Source organism: Struthio camelus, chromosome 11 (genome assembly GCF_040807025.1).
Source record: "Struthio camelus isolate bStrCam1 chromosome 11, bStrCam1.hap1, whole genome shotgun sequence".
NCBI lineage: Eukaryota > Metazoa > Chordata > Aves > Struthioniformes > Struthionidae > Struthio > Struthio camelus.
This window is the reverse complement of record NC_090952.1, coordinates 6547230-6571415: the sequence shown is the minus strand read 5'-3', so window position 1 is coordinate 6571415 and position 24186 is coordinate 6547230. Positions and strand designations below refer to the sequence as shown.

Genomic DNA, 24186 nt, shown 5'->3' with positions numbered 1-24186 from the left:
ACATCTTAACCCCTTCTTCCTAATGCAGAGGGTTATCGCCCAAATAACGTAGTATAAATCCAGAAGAAGCAAAGGGGGATCTTGATGATGCAGGAATGCCCAAAAGAGTAAGGATTCAGGGGGAGAACAGGACAGGCAGAGAACCGAGGCGAAGACAGCATTGCTTTAGGATGCCGCATGGTCTTCGTTCTGTGCTTCAGAGGAAACAGTCTTCCCCTCTGCTGCTACTGAGCTTGTAAAATTGCCTGGGAGGTTCAAAGGAAAGTCATCTTTCAGACAATTTTACAAGGCAAAAGAAATCTTCATTTTTGAACCATATCCCCTAAGCTTCAAAAGGAATTAAATCTCTGCTCCCGCCTATCGCACCCCCTGCAGACGGGAGAGAAAAAGGAAGCGGACAAGGTCAACGCCGACGTCTTGACTCCCCGAGAAAGGCTTTAGAGCACCCTTATATCATGGCAGGAGCTAACAGCAGCAAAAAGGGTGTCTTCTTGCACTTTTGCTCTCTTGAGACATAGTGAACAAATAAATAAAGTGCTGGAACGCTAATTCGTGAAAGGCCGGATCACCACCAGAGCTGTCTGGGTATAGCAAAGCCTACCTCAGCAGAAAACCAGACACGTAGGACCACATTCTTTGTCCGCTTAAAAAATAACCAAAGCTGGTCACGGATTAATTAGTCAATTAATTTTACATCAAAAACTGCTGGACAGTCAAAACTCAATGCTGTTTGTGGAACGGGGAGGGCTGACACCTCCGTAGGCTACAAGGGAGCCAAGAAAGCTCTCCCGAATGCAGGTCTCCTCTAGCCAGCATGAACTCTTAGGAGCCCCCAAATCACCCACCCAAAGCCTGCTGAACAGGTAACTGGTTTTCCAAAGATGAATCACTCAAGGAGAGAGCCCCCAACATGCTGAGACACACAGCGAAGGCGCTCTGGACCACGGGAGCCTACTGCAGAGCCAGGAGCCGTTCTGGCCACCCTCTACCCCCTCTCATTTCTTTTGAAACCTTCTTTGTTCCTCTTTTGCTGATACAAAGCAGCCACATTGCTGGAAGCAAACATCAGTGGTGGAAAACATGGTGGGCAGGACTCTCCTTTAACCCTCAGACCAAACTGCCATTTCAGTCCACTGACCGTTTCAAACAGCGCTGGCAACGATACACTGCAGTGGGACAAAGAAGAAAGTCACTCACCCTCACGAAGCTGGCGGGAAACCATCCTTCTTCATCATCAATCTGACCCCACCACCAGTCCTTGTTGGAAGCATCCAGGACCTTGATAACGTCTCCTGCTTTAAACGCCAACTCCCGGTTGGCCATGGTGACGTGATCCCATACTGCCTCAGCACTTACAATAGAACCACCACTGATCAGCTTTAAAAACAAAAAAGAGACAGTCAGTAAAGGCTCTGCTCCCCAACACAAACACGTTCATATCAACCATACAGAAAAAAGCGCTTAGCCATAATAAAGCAATTTTCCCCCATTCCAATCCATAATGCAGTTGTATGTTCCACCCTTACACGAATAATAAACTATTAATCTGGTTTGCAACTATCTATACCGACAGCTGTTGTTCTAACCATGTCAGGCCTGGCTTTGAGAGTGCAGAAGGGAACACCACATGCACACGTTCAGCATCTCTCAAGTCCTGGCCCTCCACATGTAAAAAAGCAACACCTCCCCTTCTCACTGTCACCACTAAGCCATATTAATGCACATGCAAACCTATGAAGGCACTTGGCTTTCAAGTATAACTTAGTTGGCATAATGTACAGCTGGGAAGTCCCCAAAATGGCCAGAGGGATTGATGGTGCCTTGCAAAGGAATTTTAGTTTCACTGCAATTTCCCAGAGCTTGCTTAGCTAAAGGATATATTCTGATTTTCAGGTTTAGAAGACATCACATGCAATTCCAAGCACTGAATTACATGGGCTGTCAATTTTTGGGGTGGAGGTGGCAAAGTTTTCTAACATATTTAGAAGAACATTTTTTTTAACTGTGAGTTTAATATTAATTCAGTGCTGGTGATATACTGACAACCCTGCATTTGAAATCTTCAAGCTATTCAGTGGAGGTAAGAAGGACACTGTACCACCCTGCTGACCTGTTTCAGACCTAACCTGGAACACAGATCAGTCCCAATGGTCCTCACTCTGCCTCCAAGTAACCTTCTCATGATGGCTGTGGCGACAGCCTTCGTGACGCAGATACCTGCCCACTAGAAACTGGACTGAGGCCAAACTTGTGTCCTACAAGACCCAGAAAACTTTCATATGGAGCGTTCGGTCTGCTCAGAACGGGGCCAGAATCACTGCACGACCTAGAGGTAAATGGTTTTCATCAGCAAGTTTCCGAGTCACCAAGTTTTCTACAAACTCCTGCTTAATGCTTGCAGGAAAAACTCATACAAAGAACTGATGTTTGTGCATCCACAAGACAAATCATCCAACCGTACCTGGGACACCCACTGCTCCTCAGAATGATAGTCATTGATTTAACAGAATAATAAATTGTGTTTATGTTTTGTCCACTGCAGGAATTCGGCACTGAACAGTAAGACTGTCCTAGCAAATACAGACTCTAACCATGTGCTCATCAGCTTGTCAGAGCCATCCTGTGCCTTGTTCATCAATTCTGCAGTCGGAGATGCACCGAACGCGATGAACTTGGGCTCGGCTCCGAGTCAGAGTTTCAACTCACAAGGCAAGAGTCCAGCTCTGCAACAATTACAGACCTTCTACATGGCAACACTTTACCAACCACAGATCCCCTCTCGATTTAGGCAAACAACACAACGCATACAGACAAAAGCCCATCGCAGCGGTTAAATAAGCAAAAAAGCACTAGGAAGGGTTAGAGAGCTCTTAACTGCTCTTTTACATGTTGGGCTTATAAAAATGTCTGTTAACAACTACCCGCACAGTATGAACTTGCAGTAAACCTTTTAGCATCGCTGCAGGGGTTCTCAGCATAAATGTATGAGAACATGCAAGTCCTGTGGACAATTCAGTCAACAGATTAAAGGATCTGATTTACAGTTTTCCCTGAGCTGACTTTCCTTTAAGAAATCATGCTTCTTAGGTTTGTGACAATTACAGTTGCCGTTTCAGCTCTGTTACAGTCACTTGTACATAAAAAAAGCAAAATCTAAGGCAGTTCAACTTGACACTTAGTGCTTTTCATCCTCAAAGCAAAGATTTAACTAGTCAGCTCACTTCTCTTGCCCCTATAGCAGATAAAGTAAAATAATGCTCTTCCTACTTCCCTTTTGCAAAGAAGGAAAAGAGAGAAGGCAAGCTCAAGGCCGTAGAAGGATTCAGCGTGCAAGATAGGACATGCACATTGGACACCTGACTTGACCGCTTCCGTGCACTTTCTGTGATGCCAAGGATCACATGCAGGTTCTCACATTCATGCTGCCAATGGCAAAAAAAAAAAAAACCCAACAACCAACCAACCAACCATTTTCGGAGAAACAACCCCAAATATGTTTGGTAGCTGTTAGCAAAAATGACCAATTATCCTTTCAAATTCAAAATCAGCTGTAGAAGAAACATGCCTTCTACAAATATCATGTAGAGGCTTCCTAGGTACAAGCCTTGCAAGATCACCTGATAACAGACAGAAAAACAAGGCCCACCAAAGCAGAGGTTAACAACAAGCTACCATTTAAGAGTCAAGCAATAGACCTACATGCTGAACTTACCACAGAGGGCATCTATTGTACTAATGTGTTTTTATCTCACATTTGGGTATGTGATACAGAGCTATAAGGAGCTGGGCACCAGAACACCTCAACGAACCTTGCGGTAGCTGAAATCAGATGACGTAGGACCCTCCCTCAGCACATCCTAACTCTAGACCCTCACTTAGCCTTAGAGTAGCTAAATCTGCAAAAAAAATAGTTATGAAGCTTGATTTATAATTTGAATGCCACGACTGAACGCTCAGCCCAGGTGTTGACATGTTCTAGCACTTCCTTACAATACCTTGCGCTGCTCTAAACCATCAAGTTTTCTAGAGGCTTTCATAAATATGAATCAGTTAAAACTTTGAAGGACCCCAAGGAAGGAATGACAGACTTCTTCACCCTATATATATATTCATGGTCAGTTAACCATGACTTGGTATTGTGCCAGTACTGAGCTTTTCCCCTTCACTAGCATTCACCCCTTGACATATTTATGGAGACAGTCACACCCCCCCCCAGCCTGTGTTTTCCTATGTTAAGCAAGCTCTGTTCTTTTAGTCTCGTCTTGTCAGACGGCTATTCCTTCCCCTGAGCATTTCCCTAGCCCTTCCAGGCATCTAGATATTTTGGCTGCATCTTGCTTGAACACAGATGACCACAGCTGTAAATACTATTCCCAAAGAGACCTTACCAGGGATTTGTGAAACAGCACGAAATATTTCCTGGACTGTGTCAGAGAAATCTTCTAGTGATATATTGTATCTCCCCCTTTTTTCCATGGCTACCTCCTACCAATGTCTCAGAGTAATCCTGCATTTGGTTAATTTAGATAGATGAGATTGAATGCATCCCCTTTGTCTAGAAAATCAGTTGTCTCATCAAAAAATAAATCAGGTTGGCTTGACATTCCTTCCTTTTGTTAATGCCGTTGGGTATTTTAGTTCATTTTTCACTGATGATGAACCAGGAAGAGAGCTATTACGCAGAAGCCGCGTTTCTGCTTTTTCTGCTTCAGCTGACATAGACTTTGCTGCCACTTCACACACAGGCAGTCCTGGGCATTGAGCTGCCACAAAATACGTCACTGAAAGTCAACTTCAGAGGGACTGTATTATAGATTGCCCTAGCTTGGGCTGCAGAAGCGCATTACCAACCCCAAGGCACAAAATCGCATCTCTCAGGATTGTGGCTAGGCCAGCTGCAAGGGGCGGCAGGGTCTTGCAGAAGGCCAGAAAAACAGGGCTGTTTGCATGGCCTTTTTCTGCCATTAACACAGAGAACTGAAAGATGCTTTCAGCAGATGTCAGAAGCTGAGGTGGCTCTGCAAAGCGTTTGTTGATACACAAGAGAAAGAGGGGCTGACATTTCTTCTTTTTCACTTTCTAGTGCCACAGGATAGAAGAAAGGTCCTGGTCACTTTAGCTGGTTCTTTCCAGCCCTCGGTCTGTAATGGTAGCCCAAGAAAGGGACCCACTTGCCAGGAAGTCTACGAGCGAGACTCGGCCTTCCAGAATACAAATACAGTTCAACCTTCACTAAAGGGGCAGCAGCATGATGGCAGATTTCCCACTCCAGCCATCAAAAAGGCTGGGTCCACTGAAAGAATGCCAGATCCCAAAACAAAGAGGTCCAGTTCTAATTTATTTTATCAGACACCTTGCTGTACCTGTGAAGCAGCCTGACTATTTCAGGGCAGGGTTACAGAGACAGAACCTGATATCTGCAGCAGTAAAAGATGAAGAACTAGAGGAAGGTCAGAATAAAATACTGTATTTTCTGAGAGAAATCAGCACAGGAGCGCTCCACTCCAGAAACTTCAGGTCTCCTCGTTTAGGGCTCAGAGGCCAAATCAAAACTTGGTTCAAAAATGCCTAAGCCCCAAGTTTCAAACATGGGTCTAGACACCGTGGTCAGACATACCCAACCAAAGACCTTGAAAGGGACTCATCTCCCCTAATTCTAGATGACTACCGGACAGCATCTGAGATAGACATCAGGACTCCTTTATAATCAGTGAAGAGAAAAAGACACATCTGGAGCGTGATTCATCTCAGCTATTTCAGAAGTCTACCTTTGAGTGAGGTGAATCATGCCCTAGAAATGGCTATTTCCCTTTGTTTAATTGGGTGATGCAGAAGTTTACATTTTCAACATCTGAAGTTCATCCCATCTACAATTTGGCCTTCATGAAAATGGAGTAACCACAGACTGGATTTAATAATGACCATCACAATAAAAATAGTCAAATTCTTAAATCAAACTCACCCAGACAGAATGGTTTCCCAGTATGCAAAGGCTGTTATAAATAATACTATGTGCTCCTTGCCCATTAGCAGAATTCACAACATCTCAGCTGTTCAAATTTACAATATGGACGATGTGAGTATTTGGGAAAAGTGTCCTGCTTGTAAGGACAGTGAGGCAGTTAAAAAAGCACAATAGGTGATAACGTACATTTGTTTTTGAGATACACTGAATAGTGCATGTCTTTCAGATAAAAGTCTTAGACCCAATTGAAATCAATTATTCTTGTCATTTGGTTGTTTGAGCCGAAGAGCTAAAAGAGAAAAACTTCTCACTGCTTTCACCATGCAGCATCAGTGCAGGACAAATGCTCAAGAGCATTTCATACTAACAGAACTGATTATAATTTTTACTGTTTTACGGTAGACTTTAGGGCACAGCCAACCGCTAGCTCTCTGGGATGAAGAAACAACTTTCTTTCTCAGTGGGCAAATGACCAAAGACCAACCATGAGGTTGTTGGGCATGGTCTAGGGAACTAACCAGAACGGAGTCACTGTTCACCATGGGGCCCCTGTCACCTTCCAGTGAACACCTGGTCATGGCCAAAGATGAGTGCCCGACTAGACAGATGAAGGGTCTAAGGCCAGCCTGGCACTTTCTACTTCTTAGCACCACCAGAGAATTTAATGAGGAAAGGAAGAAGGGAAAAAGAAAAGGCTCTAATTATATGCACAACTGACACATTTCTGGAGTGTATACTAAGAACACACGGTATTATTACTGTATCATTAGGATTATACACTTCAGCTTTTCCAGGGGTTTTTCACTACAGGTTTCCAAAGTGCTCTGTACACATCCCATAATGCAAAGAACCTCACTCTAAAGATGCTTATTTAACATGCTCCTGACACCCTTACACAACAGGTGAACACTTGCACGACAGTGAGTAGAGTCAGCGCAAAGGAATTAAATCATTTCATCCTAAGGTCCACGTGGATTTTCCTTCATCTTCTAGGCTGGTTTTATTTCCAGGATGGAACAAGGCCATTGGAAATACTGAATTACATTAGAGCTGCTGCCAAAATAGAACGACAACAACAACAAACAGTAAAAAAGGTTTCCAGAGGACTCTGCAAGTAGCGAACTCTGGGATTCAGGGCTGTCAGCATGTGCCAATCGAGAGCTCCTGACACTGGCACTGCGTGCCGTGGCATGACAGGGATTTTGCAAGCTGTCCCATGATAAACATTGTGGTATATCACTGCAAAACCTCTGCTGAGCTCACCTAGCTGCCATCGTCCTGACTAGTGTCAGCAAAGCGCAGAAATGCCCTCTGGCAAACGATCCCCATCATCGTCTTTTTCGGGACAGCCTTCCAAAGGCCTCAGCTAAAAGGGAGGGATTGTCATCAAAGCTGCCGGAGGCAACTTCCAAGGAAAACAAAAGAGGAGCTCAAACGTGGTAGTTTGATTCTGGAATCTGCAGGGTTTTTTCTTATGGCCATGGCTTTGTGGCACTGCTGTCAGGATAAAATAACTATCACCACCAAAGTAAGCAACAAAATAAAAATAGAAGGAATAACAGGAGCAACACCCTACTACCAAAATGCATTATAGGGTAGAATTACTCCGCTTAATCCCATTACTTGAGCAAGTATGGGGAGCAAACCTGTATGACCCAAGAGAGAGGAGGGGAGTGGAGATGACATGAAAGATCCTCCTGCAGCAACAGACTCCACGCACCTTGGCATCCCCTATCTAGCAGTCTTATCTATAGCATGTTCTCATCAAAAGAGTGCCAGGATCATCGCCTGAGATTTTTTTTAAAGCACATCTAGGAAAGTGTCCTCTACACCAAGGTTTATGAATTTTTCCAGGCTAGTGCAGGGTTTAAATCTACTAGCCAAGAGCTGGCTCTGTAATTGCAAAGGGATTTTGCTCCAGCCCTCCAAGATGGGGCAGCTTGGAAGTGGAATTTGGGGAACGGCTAAACCTCTGTCTTCACGCAGCCAGGTGCCTTTTCCCTAACTTTGCTCACTTCCAGCACCATGGTGCCCAGTTGGAGGCCACCATCTGCTCCTGCTCAGGAACTGCCCACAGTGAGGCAGCCAAGTATGAAAGCCACCGCTGCACAATTTTGTTAGGTATTCCCAACTAATCAGCACTGACTGGCTTCTTACTGGCCAACTGGAAAAAGAAATCAGAGACTTACTGGTCCATGGAGACTGAACTGAACACAAAAGAGCAGAAGTCCTTTCGGGGTGGTCATTCAGTTTGAGGCTAGGCCACACAAGGCACTATTGTCTACGTGTACCTCTTCCAGGGATAAATAACAGCCTTTCGCCCACAATATTCTGTACAGAGTTTCTGACATAGGGTTTCTCACTAGTCCAAAATTCACTCGCTGAACACCCACTGCCCAAAAAAACCCCAAAGACGTCTATCGCAGATCTCCATCTCCTTGGAAAATCCTGAGTACCTACTAAATTCCCAAGAGCATCGCCTCCAGGTTATATGAATGATCTTTAGGCAAGGATATATTTCTCCATTAGATTATTTAGTAATGCATCAATAGAGCTACAACAGTAAAACAGAAACAAAATCCCAGGCCAGTTCCCTTGCAAATTAGTATTACATAAACTCCGTATGGTGCTCTAACACAGAGGCCAGACCACAGGAAAAGGGAGCAAGGTGAGACTGTACCATTTGATTAAATTGGTCTTCTATAGACAAGCCCTTTACTCAGAGAGCATAAAAGCACCGCAAAATTACAATAACAATAACATAACAATAGCATTTCCCATCGCATTCAACAAGCCCCTCCACAACAGCGGCAACCAAAACATCTTCAAACGAAAATATACAGAGATATATTCCGGATAAAGAAATCAATGTTTGAAGTAACCCCAACAGAGTAAGAGACACAAATGATCCGGAAACTCCCAGTCAAACGAGAGTACCGCTTTAATCCATACGCTCCTAGAAGAAAGGCACCTCGCGCTACTTTACCCTCGCGTGTTTTAATTGCATTGCTCCCTCACGTGCAGTAACGTTTACGACGCAGATTGATAGCGCTGTTAATCACGGGGCCATTTATCGCAACGGCAACGCCGTCATCTTACAAGATTTCCCAGGGGATGCATTTATAGCTCTGCTGAGATCCACTCGGACACCTCTCCCAGGAAAACAACCTAGACAATAATATAACCACCGCACGGGTTCGAGCTCACCCGAGCTCTGCGAACAACAGGAAGCGCAGCGAGGCTGCTTCAGCCCAACGATTTTTGGGTTCCCACCTCTACGGCTGCTTCGTTCGGTGCACGGAGCAGGCGAAAACAAAGCGGGCAAGAAAACGCCACCCCATCCCATCGCGTTGTGCTTTTGCTCTCGTATCATCTCCCGATGGGCCCTCTGATTATGTACTTATTTTTAAACCTCTCGTCAGAAATTACACAAACCGAATAATGCTAAATCACAGTGGATCAGCCGCACGGCTCGCATTCACAAAACAAATGGGAGGGCATTTCTACTTGATTTGCTTCTTCTCTGAAGAGGTGCAATCACAGAAAGGTTAAGCACGAGGCAAAGAATTTCCCTGTTTGCATTCAAGCCTCTCGATGAATTTGACTAACGGACGGATTTCAGCTGAAAGGGGCTGATTGGAGTAAGAGAGCCTCTGCTATCCTCCTGTTCCGGAAAGACTGTCACACTTGGCTGGAAGCTTTATATACATCCAAAAGTGGAGAATCAGTGCAGACTTAAAAGGTTCATTAGGACTAGGTTACTTAATTTTGTGTTGATTTAATTTTCTTGACGAGCTATAGCCTGGCACAAGTGAAATGACCTGGCTTCATACAGGGTACCGCAGTAGACTCCAGGGCATGATATTACTCTTATTCTCCGTCTTATTCTAGGTATTCTCCGTGTCGTTCCCATTAATACTAACAGCCGCAATACAGGGCTGCGTACCGTATCTAGAGAGCTGACGATGCCTTTCAAACCATGGCAGCAATGAAGAAAAGACTAAGTTGCCCCAGTAAAAACCCTGCCCACGTGGTTTTAATTGGCTCTGGGGCACTGCGAGCATTGCACTTTGATGGCACCTGTGTCCCTGTAATTGCTTTCCAATCTCTTTTGTGTACTGGGCACATTAAGCCTCCCCTTGCCTGACGACATAGCTTTCAGCTACAGTAATTACAAATAACCACTTAACATAATCTTTTAACTCAAAGTAGGAGGTAAGGTCTGGAGCTCAAAATTCAAACCTCTTCTGGGAAAATAGCACCTTCAAAAGTGGCCAGAGCCGCTCACCACGCCACGCCGAACCAGGACCAACACAGCTTGCCAGAGTTATTTCTGCATGAATCCCTCATGATAACACAGGGAAAACAAATGCCTAAATACTCTTCAGGGTCTAAACCTAAAATACCTGTCCAAATCCTGCTCTTCTGACAGCCGAAGGGGCTCTTCACACTCCCCAATGAAGGCGCCAACAGCCTCAAAGAACCACGGTTGTATCGAAAACCCTTCCTGTGATCAGAGGGCCAAAACGGTGCTTCGATTTATGCCTGGTTTAATCTTACTGGGCTGAGCCTGCAACATGCAGCAGGCGGGAAAGCCGGCCAAGCCGTTATCAAGCAACGTTTCAGATGTTAACAGAAGACCAGGCCAGCCCCACCGTTCGCTGCCGCAGCACACACGCTGTCCCAGATACCGTCAAAGCGTTGCGTCCAGACCAGTGCCAGGCTCGCAAAAACATCAATGCAGTTCTCTCTCAGTTACCCAAGGTGCAGGACAATCCCGAGCAGCCAAACCAAGCATATTACAAAATATAGGTAAATCAGGCACTGGGAATGAGGGGCAACCCGCAGGGAGGGCGCTGCAGAGCCCTCGGAGCCCCGAGCTAAGGCGGACGGGACCCAGCGTGGCGGTACGGCGCGGGGCACTTAAATGCAATGAAATCAGCCTGTGCCATAGTTAATCCACCGCCTCGAAACCCGTTCACACATAACCGAGGCTTGCCTGGAAATGGCAGCAATGACAAGCCTACATCCGCTCAGCATTTTGCCCAAAGGGCCTGCTTCTACTGAAACTGGGAAGCAAAAACAGTTCCCTCCCAGGGAGAACAGCCTCCCAGGCTGACCGCCTGTAGGGAAATCAGAGTTCACCTGAGCAACTGAATAGTTTTTGCAATTAAGGAGGATAAAACCATAATTGCTCTAAAGAAGGTAAGAGTGCTTGCAGATTTATAGATTATTTATTTTCAACTTACATCACCTCTCACTCGCCGGCAAGGGGGGGGGGGGTGTCCACAATGAAAAGAAATTAAAGAGCAGATTACACAAATCACAGCCAGAGGATTGCGTTATTCAACCCGACGCAGCTACCCACCAAGGCAACGGCACACAACCCAACAGCTCTTCCTAATCTTAAACCTAAGGTCTTCACCCTTGCAGCTACAGGCGGACTCCCCGCGGTCACCGGCGGCACAAAGCTGGCGACACACGGCTGAGCAATCCCTGCTCTGCTTAGCCGAAAGCAAGGGCGCATACACACACGCACCAGCAGCACACTTCAGTCGCAAAAACCTGTGCTTGCTGCCCAAATAAAGCGCAGCGCCTTCGCTTATCTGGAATCAACCATTCACAGCGAAATGAATAAAGCGAAAGGAACAGAACTAATGAAAGCAGATACTTTGTTCTGCAAAAGCTGACACAGTTGGCCGGGGTCTAAAGATCATGAAAGGAAATTAATCCAGAAGTAGGTCTGCTATTACAAAACAGAAACATCAGTCCCGGATGGCCAAGTACAAGGAACAGGCAGCAAGGGCCCCTTTGTGATACCGATCACTCCACTGTGTTTTAAACACCCTTTAAAAATGAAGTAGATGCCTGGATTATGTCATGTTAGACCACAATGTGTTAAAACACATCTTAAGTAATAGGCTTCATAATGCATAATTCCCGTATACCAGTACTGCAGTACGAGGCCAAAATGATATCATTTTTTAAAACGCTGATATTTTTAGTAAGGTGATGACAACTTGGAATTTAAAAAATAGTGACTGTTATTAGTGCAAAGCAGCACCCAGGACAGTTAAAAGTTCAGATGAGTGGATTACACTGATTGCAGTCACTGCTCAGGCTCCTCTCTTGTCCCGGTCTCTTAATTTCTTAGCTTAAGTCACTCAGCAGCTCGCATCTAATAAGGTCAAGGGGTGGCCCATTTGCAGATGGGCACAAAGAGGGGAATGCCATCTACAAATTGTTTCACGGACCTGGAGCTTATGGAAAAGTTTAATTAAATGAAAACCTAAAGTCAGCGATGGCTTAAGAAACAACACATTTCCCCCAGAAACCACCCCAGGTTTCGGCTGACTTTGCAGAGGCAGTTACTGCCAAGGCAATGGAGAGCAGAGCCCGTCCAGCTGTTCTTTTGCAAGCTAAGAGCCATCCAGGGAAAATCCCATTGCTTCAATCTCAGGCAGCAAGAGGAAAGAGCAATGTGAGCACCCAGGGGAAAAAAAAAAAGGCCAAACAGAGTTTCTAGCCTGTAAATTTTGATCTTCAAGACAAGCATTCCTGCAAAAATGCAGGTCTTCATCCTGTCTTTCAGTATAGCAGCACCTGGGCCAAAAAGCAGCAGGGTGCTATGTGAGCTCAAGCAAAACACGAAGGACACACAAGGGCAACCTGCCCCTGCTGACCACCACCCCACCTGGGCAATTAACACGGACCCACCACTAACGAAGGCACAGTTCGAGTCGTTATTGCCACCACATCTTGCATTTCCACCTCACCTTTCATCCATGTCAGCTCCCAAGAGGGCAAAGAGGCAAGACTTAAAGTAAATGATGTAAAGCGGCTTCTCCCTTTAGATGCTGACTAAGACAGACCCGGTGGTTTCCACCAGCTCTCCGAGCTTGCAGCCTGCGTTGCCCAGGGCCGGCACAGTGGCCTGGCCTGGCTTGACCTCCGAAGCCCTGCAATAGCTTGCTCAACCCGCTGCATCGCTCACTGATTTCAAAAGCATTTAACAGTGCAAACCCTGCCGTGACCACTGCAGTTTGGGAAGGAGCAAGCGGAGCAATGAAGCAGGAGCATAGCTGCCTACGTACCACTGCACACACCTTCGCTCCCTTGGTATCAACGGAGGGACACCAGATATCTGGCTTGATATTCTTACTCCCATCGGATTTGCTTGGCATTACCATAGCTCTTCTTGCTAAAGGCTGAACGGACAATCCTGGATGTAAAAGGCTGTCTTGTCGGTAAGGTAATAAAAAGATGCTAGTTAAATGCATGTAACTCTTGCAGATTGTCATCAAGCTCTGTAAGCCTATTACATGGATTGGCCAGATCAGTAATGGGATATGCAGCCTTCCACCTCTAAGCTGCTTTTCTCAATTCAGCCCAGGTTAGTAATGAACGAAAGTTGCTGTCTGATGGCTTCTCAGATTTGATGGAAAATTGCCACAGCCAAAACGTTCTCCTTTAACAGGAGTAATTCAAAGCAGATGCTTGCCATGACCCTCTCCCTAAACTGGACTACAACTCAGTTCCAAACTTTTCAGCCTGCGGATGCCTCTAATTAAAAGAAGGTGAAAAGCTCCTAAATAGCAGGTATTTTTCCAAGGCACCGCCACCCGTTCTGCGACAGGAGTTATGATCCCAGCCTCCTGGGCTGTTCCCGGAGACAAGAGCGATCTCCCTAGCACAGCGACAGAGGAGCCGCGAGCACGGCGTGCTCCTCCACTCCCTCGCCTGCCCACCTCCCATCCATCTGGCTGCCTCGCGGGCAGGCCTGGCAGCAGGCCGGCACGCTAGACGGCCCCGGCACGCAAGCCCCAAGTGCTCCGCAGTGCAAACACCGCTGCGCCCAAAGCCCTCTTGCAGGTCTGAGGTATGGCAGGAGGCAGGAAAAGCCCGGAGCGTGTAATACGAGCTTTGCCGAAGCACCTGTTAAGTGTAATTTCCATGTTATTTCTTATTCGAGTTTGTGGCTCCGTACTTGGCAAAACGCTGCCGCCTAAGGGCAGCGGAGAGCAAGGCGGGATGCGCTGTCTGCTCCACCATGCCAAGCCGGTGTCATCTGCGTTGCGGTGTAACCGGCCCCTACCTCTCTCTCCTGGTCAAGCTGCACGATACACGTCCAAGCCCTCTTCTCAGCTCCGTCTATTCTATTCACAAAAGGCAACGCTCGCTATTTAGTATAACAAAATTATCACATGGATGGTACTGAAGGAAATGGTTCCATACCAAGATAATTCTATTCAAAGTCTGGAGGGCAAAGTTGTCACAGATGAAATATCACTGTCTATTATCTGTTGGCAAATGCACTGCATAATGGCAGCCACTCAACTTAATGGCTTACATTCCAGCTTCTTAAAATGAGCCCATCACCACTGTATGTAATCACAGTGTATATTTAAAAGTATAATTTCCATTCGAAAAGACCATGCTGGAGCAATATGACTCACACAGTTCCCCGTGCATCAGAAAGCATGTCATGGAGACTGGGAATTTGTGAGCCAGTTACCATCTGTGTACAAATTAGGCCGCGGACATGATTCTTCAAACCAATCTACGGCAAACTCCCGCTGACATTAATGGCAGTTTTGAGGCTGCTGAGACCTGCAAGCCAGGCCCTTTGCCTCTGCACCCAAGAGAGCAGAAACACTTTCTGAAGCTATATGTGAAATAAAGGGATACGAATTTCAAAGACAAATGCAACGGAATTAAAAGGCATCTCTCCCCATATACCTATTTTAACATTTCATATCTGAGTGGCTATTGTTGCAAACTTGGTTTCATTTCTGCCATAACAAAATCTTCTCCACAGATTAAATAGCGTGTTCATGTCACAATGGGTCCAAATGCATTGGAAGGAAGCATGCAAATATGATTTGTCTTCCAAGGCAACATGATGTTTTCCCTGGTATAACAGATTTGATTCATTAAGGAACAACAATAGCCAAGCAAACTATTTGCAGGAAACACTTGCTGATTTTAGCAGCTTTTTCTTCTTGGTGAATTATCCATGAACAGATTGCTTTTCATATTATTATTTGTTACCTGTAATATTTGACAACTCTTTATAGTCTAATGTGGCTGTGCATCGTTTACAAGTTATGTGCTCTCTCTCGTTATTGCTTAAAATAGTGATTATTCATAATTTCCTTAATGGATTAGTTTAGTCACCTGGCACTACTCTGTTCCTGGACTGGATGACTAGCACATTTGCCCACAACTTTTGAGATGGCTGAATTGAACATTCAAGTGCACAGATATTTGCACTAGGATTTGCAACGCTATCTGAAGGCAAACATCTGAGCTGTCTGAAGAGGTTATGAACAAATAACTTTTGCATTATTCACCTACCTCTAGAAATAACGCTCCATCTGTTCCATGCAATACTTCTTTTTTTTTTTTTTTTTTTTTTACTTTGGTAAAATGAAGGTCATGCAGTGCACGTAAAGAAATATTTGCACATCTCCAGTGCCTACAACCATACACATACACATAAACACACACACACCTGGTCAAGGTCATTAACTAGTCAAAGAAATACTGCTGTCAGGTTAAGGGGAGTGAGTAATCGCCTGGTGCATCATTGCTGCGACAAGCACCCCAGGACACAGGCTGGAGTCAGAACTTGTCCTTTGCAATTAATCATTAATCAGGGCGTGTTAAGACAAAGAAGTCAAATGGCAACTCTAAAGGTGAACCACAATGTTACTTTCAAAATACTTACACTAAAAAAAAAAAAAAGCCAGCAACTCTCAAATCAGAGGAGAAACGCAGAAGGAGCACATATAAAATCCAACCCAACGTCTAGGTGGAAAACATCCAAGTCCTACTGGGACATGATTCACCCACCTCAGAGCAATGGGCAACAGTACAGCTCACGTGACTCTAATACCTGGCTGCGGGGGTTTGTTGGTAGAGGAGATCTCTCCTTCCCCTGGCCTGTCCCACGTCACTGACCTGCAGAGAACTGGAACGAGCCCCTGTTGCTTTGTGTGACCAGTTGCTGCCCTGTGCTGGCCCTCCCTGGAAGAGGGGGGAGCTCCTACACTGGGCTCCTACTTGGGCTGTACTCACTGGCCCCGGTGTGCTTGGGATGACCATTAGATATAAATAGTCATTTATATCTGTCAAATAATCTTCAAATCACTTGCCGAGCACTTGCAGTCATGGTTAGAACCTGAAGGAGCATGTTAAATCCAAGTCCTGCTCTGCCTCCAGAGTTCAGAAATGTTATTGAACAGAACACGAGGAACACAGACATCAAGGTTCATATTCTGAAGACAGGCTAACAGCTTCATAATGCAAATCTTTAAAGCAATCTAAACCTTTCTTATTTCCCCCTAACACTGTTCTTCCCAATTATCTGTTGAGCAAGACAGACCGGTTTGTACTGTAGGGCTCTGTTCTTACTCGAGTGAATAGTGACACTAAAGTCAGTTTGAACATCTCCAAGCCTAGGTCCATCAAATACATCTGGTTCTTGCTTCGAGGAATATTTAACCCAAGTGCCTGAGGTCTCAGCCGATAGATTTCAGCGATGACTTTACAGAGTACAGCTAGTGTCAAATGTGAACGACGGTCTGGGGAGATTGCTACGTACAGGCAGAGACAGATGTGAGGGTGCATTATGGCAGCCCAACTTGGATTTGGACTGAAATGTCCCCAAAATGGAGCTGTCATGGTCCAGCCCTTTGGAGTCCGTTAGCCCAAGCGGATTCTCATCCAAGGTTCTTAGCCTCAGGTTTAGCTATAGCACATGCTATTTGCCTAGTAAGCGATCTATACTCAATTATATCCAGCACGTAATTATTATTCATTTCTGAAATATATTTTCCTGACAGTGAATGCATTAAAGGATATGGATCGTTACTTCTAGGATAGAAAATTTCATAAAAGGGACCATATAACGAAGCCGGGAGAGTCTGACCTAATGGAAAAACTCCGACCCTTTTCACAAGGATTTTGTTTGAGCCGAAGGAACAGAAGCTGAGCGTGTGGGTCCCACCCTGACGGCACGCTGTGCGGTGAGCAGCACACACCGGTCACATCAGAGCTCAGGCAAGCATGGCACATAGGAAAGACATGGTGTTTAAACCACCGCCACCTGTGATGACGCTGCTCCTAGAGAGATGATGGGGAAACGGAGGTAAGATGGAAATGCACAGGAAATGCACAGCTACAAGGTGAATTCCGTAAAGTTTCTGCAGGGAACAATGCCCCCTGAGATAGCATCATTTGACAGTGCAATTTGCTCAAATCTCCAAAGTAAAAAACTTCAGCTACAGACATTTTGACTCATCATTGAAAACAAGAGTGTGTACACCTCGCTACTCTGCAGCCTGTTTCATTTCTCACTAATTCCTCTTTCCACTACAGAAACAATTTCAAAATATTCCCAAGAAGAATGCTACAGCAAGCCCTGTCCACACTCTCTAGTCTAGCATCATTAAAAATTGATACTGTTTGTTGAAAACATCCGTGATGTTCTCTTTAGGAAAGAACTTGGTGAATACCCTCTCCAAGACATCTTGTAAGGAGTTTTTACTGCTGGCCTAGATATGCACTCCACCTAGAAGAATTAAGTGGCTCTAAGGAGCTGCTGGTCTAAGGCATAAATCTTCATTTAAACATGCCCTATAAAAATGGGATAGGAGCTCAGATTGGCTCATTTATTTTTGTTTTACAGTCCATTCATAGGAAAAAAAAACCAGGCAAGATGCAATGTGATCTCTCGCTCTCTCACAAGTTTCCATTGCTACTGCATACCTCACATTTCATTGCTTTTCCTTCCTACAGCATTGGCATGGAAGTAATAAATTATCTTACTCTCACAAATTTTCAAATTACTTTTTATGGCCAGTTTGGACAAGGAGAGACTTGGAGACAAAGTTCAGCTCTAGCTCAGAGAAGTTTGGCTTTGAGGCTGCATACAGGGAGACAGAGGTCCTCTTCTGTAAGCTCCCTGCCCAAGGGACTTGGCCATCTACTTGTATGCAAAGTACGTAGGACGGTGGGAGCACAGGCAAAAAGTAACAGAACTAAGGTTGGAAGATGAATTCAAGTTGAGGGACAGGCAAAGAGGAGGCTGGTTCAAACCCAACTCCAGAGAAGGTCAGAAATCTCAAAGGAGCGCTGGATGGTTTGACAGCTCGAGCCCTACTTTTTCATACCCAATGCTTTACAAAGGAGGTTATCCAAAGTCTGCTACTGCCTCATAGGAGGGTATGTCGTTTCTACAGCAACGTGATGGAATAAAAGATAATTTCCCCTCCAGTTCAGCCACAATCTTTGATGACCTGGATCACAGGTTCAGTTTGCTCTCACACAGCCTTAAGGATCCCGTAAAGTAGCGCAAAGCAAGAAAGGACAGCGCATGAAACTAGACATGGGACCCAACGATTAGCCTTTGCTGCAGTCCGCCTTACCTTTACATCTTCGCTCCAAGTTGGAGGACACGATATTATTCAATAACACTCCCTGATGATATTAAATAAGAAAACCTTGCAAATATCATTGAGAACAGAGAAATAAGGCTAAAAGAAACTCAGAGAGATGACAAACCTGAGGCAAGCAAACTCATTCCCAACCCACAGTCAGAGGGAGGGAGACGCTCGTGGGGCAAGGAAGCACGGGAGCAACAGGGGCAGGAGGTTTGACAGGAGTTTGAAATGCCCTGAAATGAGAGCAAGATTTTTAAGAAGCTGCAATGGTCCCTACTCTCATGGCTTGTTCTGCACAAAGCAATTCATTTCAGGCAGGTATTGACAGTGTGGGAGGGATTCAGAGAAAAGCAACAAATTTGATCAGAGGTTCTGAAAGGATTAATATCTAAAAAGAGATTAAACCTGTTAAAAGCTCTGCTAAACTACCATTTCAGAGACTGCGCTAACACAGTTTAAATAGTTCCAAGAGCGGTATTATGTCTATATAATGGAGACAGCTAGGAGTATGAAGAAAGGCTCCATTTTAACCATCTGAAACCAAAACATCAACCAAGGAACCATTTCCTATCTACCAGGTGAGGAAGCCTTTGAAGAAAAAAATAAATAAATGAACTTCACCCATAAGGACAAAGTAGCAAAAGGAACCACAGCAGCACAGGAACGTTAGGTAGGCAGCGCAGAAAGCCAAGTGCACACCCAGCACCTTATTGCGCTGTCTCTGCCATAAACTGGACTATGGCAGGATGAGGGGACAATACTAGCGCAGCACAGTAGTGCTATAAGAGCAGTAATGTTTGTTCACATATTTCCAATTTGGAAACCATCTCAGGGAGTTGCCGAGTTCTCCAAATACTCTCTCATAGACGCCCAGTTTTGGAGGACTCAAATGTTCTCCCCTTGCAAACCGCAGCTTTTGGAGGGTCTCACTCCCCTGTTCCCTCAGGGCATGGTCTGCTCCAGCAGAAGGGCAGATGCCACCTTGCCGGAGGCTTCACCTCTTCCACGACAGCCCAGCTCCTGCGGGAACCCCTTGCTAGAAGCACACGCAGCGCTGCTGAAAGCTCCTGGCAATTTGCCACAATAACTCCCTCATGGTCCTCCACGTTGCCAGGCTGAAGTGCCCGTGGCTTTCTGCGTGCAGAGCCTCACCTTCCACCCTGAGAACTTACCGGTCTTAAAATGTATGCAGATACTCACGGTCATTCTCTTTCTCTCCCCGTAAAAAGGCACAAGTAATCCCACTTCCATTATTATTTGCAATCCCCGGAAATGCATCTCCTCCAGTAACTTCTAACAATTCAAGTCTGCAGCCAGTTAAGTCAAGAGGAATTTTGTGGTTTTGAATTGGGTTGTTTCAGCACCCGAAACTGCCTTGATTAAATTTGGATACATATAAATTCTACAGAATATCTCAATACATACAGGTGTCTGCACTATCACAAAGGGCAACTTGAACACCTCCCTCCTTGGGGCACGTAAGAGCTACAGGGGGACCTGGGAATATTTCTTGCAGCTAAGTTGATCTGGGGGAATTAAAACACAGATCATGTGTTTGCATCAGGTTTTGGCACGCTTGTTTTTGGAGAGCAGTAGCTATCCAATGGAAGGGAAAGTGTTAGTTGATATAATGTGCCTGTTTCACTGTGGCAGTCATCTAAAGAGCAAACAAATGTCCTCCTGCTCCGTGAGCCCTAGACATGGGGAGCACATTTTCAGGAAGCTCGTGCGTATGTGCAAAGCTGGCAGCGCACGCAGACCTGCTTGAGGGACCTGTGGGTGCCAAATACAGAACTTGGCCTTGCAAGTTTTCATCTGTGCAAATGTGTGCAAGGATATTTTTGGAGAACGGTAACTATTAATCCTTTTCTGCTATCACCTGCAGGTTTGAACATCTGCCCAACAGCGTTTTTGAGCTTCACCCACAGTCCTGGCCACTAGCAGCTCCACAACATGCTGATTGATCCCAAAGAAATCCCGGTGCAGAGTGCAAAGATGAGTCTGCACGTGCTAAAGAGAAAAATTTAGCTCTGCTGCTCCTGCTCCAGAGTGGCGGCTTGCCTCTGCCTCGGGGAGCAGCAGCTCTGCCCAGCTGTACCACGCGTTTCTGAGCTGCCCTGCCGGGCACGACATTGCCGGCTGTAGCATCCCCAGTGGAACACAGATTTGTCACCAAGAAAGGCACAACCTTGCAGCGCTCAGGCGCTGACAGAGATCACAAGAGGCTAGAAATCTCACGAGAAAATCTCTTCTGATCTTTTATCCCAGCTGTCTTTCTGAAGACTGACCAGGCAGCCACCGCCGGGTCACCAGAGGATCCTGCCATCCCAAGCAGCCCTGCCGGTCATGGAAGAAAACTGAAATTGGGGAATAACAGGAAAAATCAGTGCAACGTTCCACTAGGAAACCCTGACACAGCAGATCGTTCCTCAACCTTCAACAGTTTACAAAAGCCAAGTGACAGCAGTCAAAGACCTGAGGACTCCTCTGTAATGAAGGAAGCTCAATATCTGAAAAGAGCTCAGTAGAGGTCAAGCCCACCGGCCACACACACCCGCCAAGTCCTCCAGGCTCCCCACCAGCGTCCGTCATGCTTGTACTCGTGAGAGGCCAACAAGATAGAGACCAGCTAGAGAGAGACCTTTCCTCTTCTTCACTCTCCTTCCCACCAACACGTGGCCACCATTAAAGAGAGATCAAGGCAACTCCTGCAGGACACTGGCAGGCACGATCCAGCATATTCAGACTCTGCTTGGGGGTACAACCGGTTCATAGGGTGCTTGCTGGCCCTTTGCAAAGAGCTCGCTAGCCTTTTCCCTCATTTCTAAAAGTGAAAGCTCATTAAACAGCAGCTAAAACACACTCGTTCTTTCCCCAGCACAACTCCTCTGGGTAAGCACTTGCTGTAGTCACAACAGGCTGAGAGGTAGTCGCTAATGGGATGGCAGGTCTCTACCAAACTCCCCATTAGGTTGTGGCCCACGCGATGCAAAAGTCTGTGAGCCACAGCTCTTGCTAATTGAAACTACAGGCGGGGAGGATGCAGAAAGGCTGAATATAATTACCCAAGCAAGAATTTAGCCAGGACACTGTCTTAATCCACTGCCTTGTGCACAAGGTGCTAAAGGAGCTTAATTACTGCGGCTGATGGGAATCTACGTTTGTGACTCATCTGTAACTCGCAGACGAAACTTGCTATTTTTCTCACTCCTGATTTACTTTTGTTAATGTACTTCCAAGGCCGCGTCTTCGGTGGCTAGGGCCAAGCTGTGAAGTTGTGTTTGTTTCTCTATCAAATTTCAAGAGAATAGGCTAGATTTATGGTGTCATTTGGACCCGTCTCTGAACAGCTACCGGCAATTTCCCACGTACTAGCGAGGGGAAGGATAGCACAAAAGAGCTGGTTGACATTTGCAGGGACTCAGGGAGCAATTGCTTTTTCTGACATATAATAATCAGGTTTTAAATGTGAATTTTCTGATTCTTTCGTGTACTTAACTTTCTTAATTTCACTTAAATGTTAATATTTTAAACACCAAAATATGAATTGAAACATCTTCTTTTACCAGAAACAAACAGCCATTTGAATTATGCTTTTCTTACTTTAACAATGCAAACACTTCCCACATTGCCAGGGCGATTTCATCTGGTTAGGATAACACAGACGTATTTCTATTTTTCCTGCTTATTCTCCTTATAAGCAACCAACGTGCTCACACTCCGCTCTACACCTTCAGATTGTCTATTCTGAATTCTTCTTACCCGAACAATCTTGTCAAGTTAATTCATCCCTAAGGACAGATTTCCTTTTTTCTTTCCTCTCCACTATGCCTTAATTAGCTCAAGTGTTGCTACGGAAACCTAGCAACACTAGTTAACACACCATAATTTGCCATGGTGGTGAAACGTGGACTAGAGCACTACCACAGGTGGAACAAGAGATGCCAACAGCCGAGGTGCATACTGAAGCCAGATTCCCACCTTCGATGAAGGGTTGAAGTCTCTTCTGTCAATAAAAGTCGAAAGACCTTTTAACGTACCTAACCCAGACCTGAATATCAGAACTAGTTATGCTATGTATCATTCTGATAGATGGTTCCCATTTTCCTGATGTTTCAGCAAATTCAATCCTAGGACCCTGAACCAAGCTGAAACAAAAGTCGTTTGGCTGAGTGCATACAAAAAAAGTTGAGGCAACAGATCAGACACGGACGCTCGTCTTCAATAATGATCAATAAGCCAGAGTCAGCTTAAGGCCCTGCAGCCGGTAAATGCATACAGCAACTATTTGCTCTGGCTTTGCAGCAACGCTGCGTTGGACGTGTACTGTGTACACCCTCTCGCTGCCACGACTGTACAGCACCTATAACTTTGCATCTCTACCTTTTGGGCCTGAACGCTGCAGTAGGATCCGAGAGCGAGCGGCAACTGGGGACACAGAGCAGGGCACCAGCCAGCTCCATGTGGCTCCATCCATCCATCCAGCATGTTTTTTAACACCACTACTCCCTTACGGAAGCCACTCCACAACCTCGTTCCTGTCTGGCTATCAGAAATCATCTTCTAACCCCCTCTGTATTTCTCCACGATCACTTAATACCTCCTTGTTCTTCTGTCTTTCAGCTTAAGTAGTTCTTCTCCCTGGTGGGTGTGTGTCCTCGGAGCATTTATAGAGCACAGCTACACTCCGGCTCAGTCATCGTTTTGCCAGGCTAGACAAGGCACTCTTCGCCCTCCAATTCTCAGACAGATTCTCCATTCCCCTGATTGTCCTTGTCCCTGTTCCAGTTTGAATTCATTTTGCTGAATATTGGCAATCAAAACAGGCTATACTATTCCAAGTGAGGTTGCACCACTGTTTGGTACAGCAGCATTAATCTCTCTACTGGAAATTCATCTCCTAATACATTCTTGGATCATACCTTTCTTTTTTACGGCAGTATCACACAGGCAACTCATAGTCAGTTTTTGATCACCCTAGTACAGCTAGGTCTTCTGCCTGCATGTATTAGACGAGGTTGCAGCAGGAACCGTTCTCCCTGTGAGCCACACGCTGGTACCTGCTAGCGTGTGCTGCTAGTAACCTCCAAACTGCTATTTGGTTATTTGCTTACCCTGGCAATAGTCCATATCGTTCTGCACCATCGTAAGACACGTGAGAGGCAAACCTTAAACGACCTCTTTAAATAGCCAGATTTCACTATCTGGGTAAAACGAGACCCAAATCTGAACACCAAACTAATACAGGTATTTCAGAAGCAGAACGAAACCACAGCTTCCTCAGTCAAGGAAATCCTGAAATAAAAGCAGGCATTTGTCTGAATATCTGCGAGCCAGCTCCTAAGGAATGAAAGATCAGGTGCTTCTCAGCAGGTCATCGCAATGTGTCAAATCAAGGCAAATTCCTCCCCTCCCACACTGACGGGAAGAGAAGTTATTTTGGCTATTCCAAACTCTAACATGCCAGAGAGCACAGGCAGAGTTCAAATGCTCCGAGTCGGTCGGCTGAATGCATCATGCTGAAAGCAGCCTCGCTCCCCCTGCACGTACAAGTGTTCAGCTGTGAAGGTGGTAGCCAACTGTGGGGTTTTTTTTCCCCACCTTCTTTCGCTCTAGAGGGAAGCGTGATGCTCATGCCAAAGCTGGCTGAGCAGGGAATTGTCCCTGAACCTGCATCTGCACAAAGACCTATGGCTTTCCACAGTACAAGGAAGAGGTGCACCTGCATGGTGGTGAGTTTTCAGATAACACTAGCAACCTCAAGCCTACCTTGAA

At 45.6% G+C, this 24186-nt stretch overlaps 1 protein-coding gene across 3 annotated transcripts in view; it reads right to left on the bottom strand.

Annotated features, from left to right (window-relative positions):
- The window catches only part of ARHGEF9 (Cdc42 guanine nucleotide exchange factor 9), a 221374-nt gene that overhangs the window by 68505 nt on the left and 128683 nt on the right, over positions 1 to 24186 (bottom strand). For all 3 annotated transcript variants that reach the window (XM_068956872.1, XM_068956873.1, XM_068956874.1), the window contains exon 5: positions 1198 to 1377. In XM_068956872.1, the coding sequence (XP_068812973.1) occupies positions 1198 to 1377 (180 nt within the window). The remainder of the gene's footprint in view (positions 1 to 1197; positions 1378 to 24186) is intronic.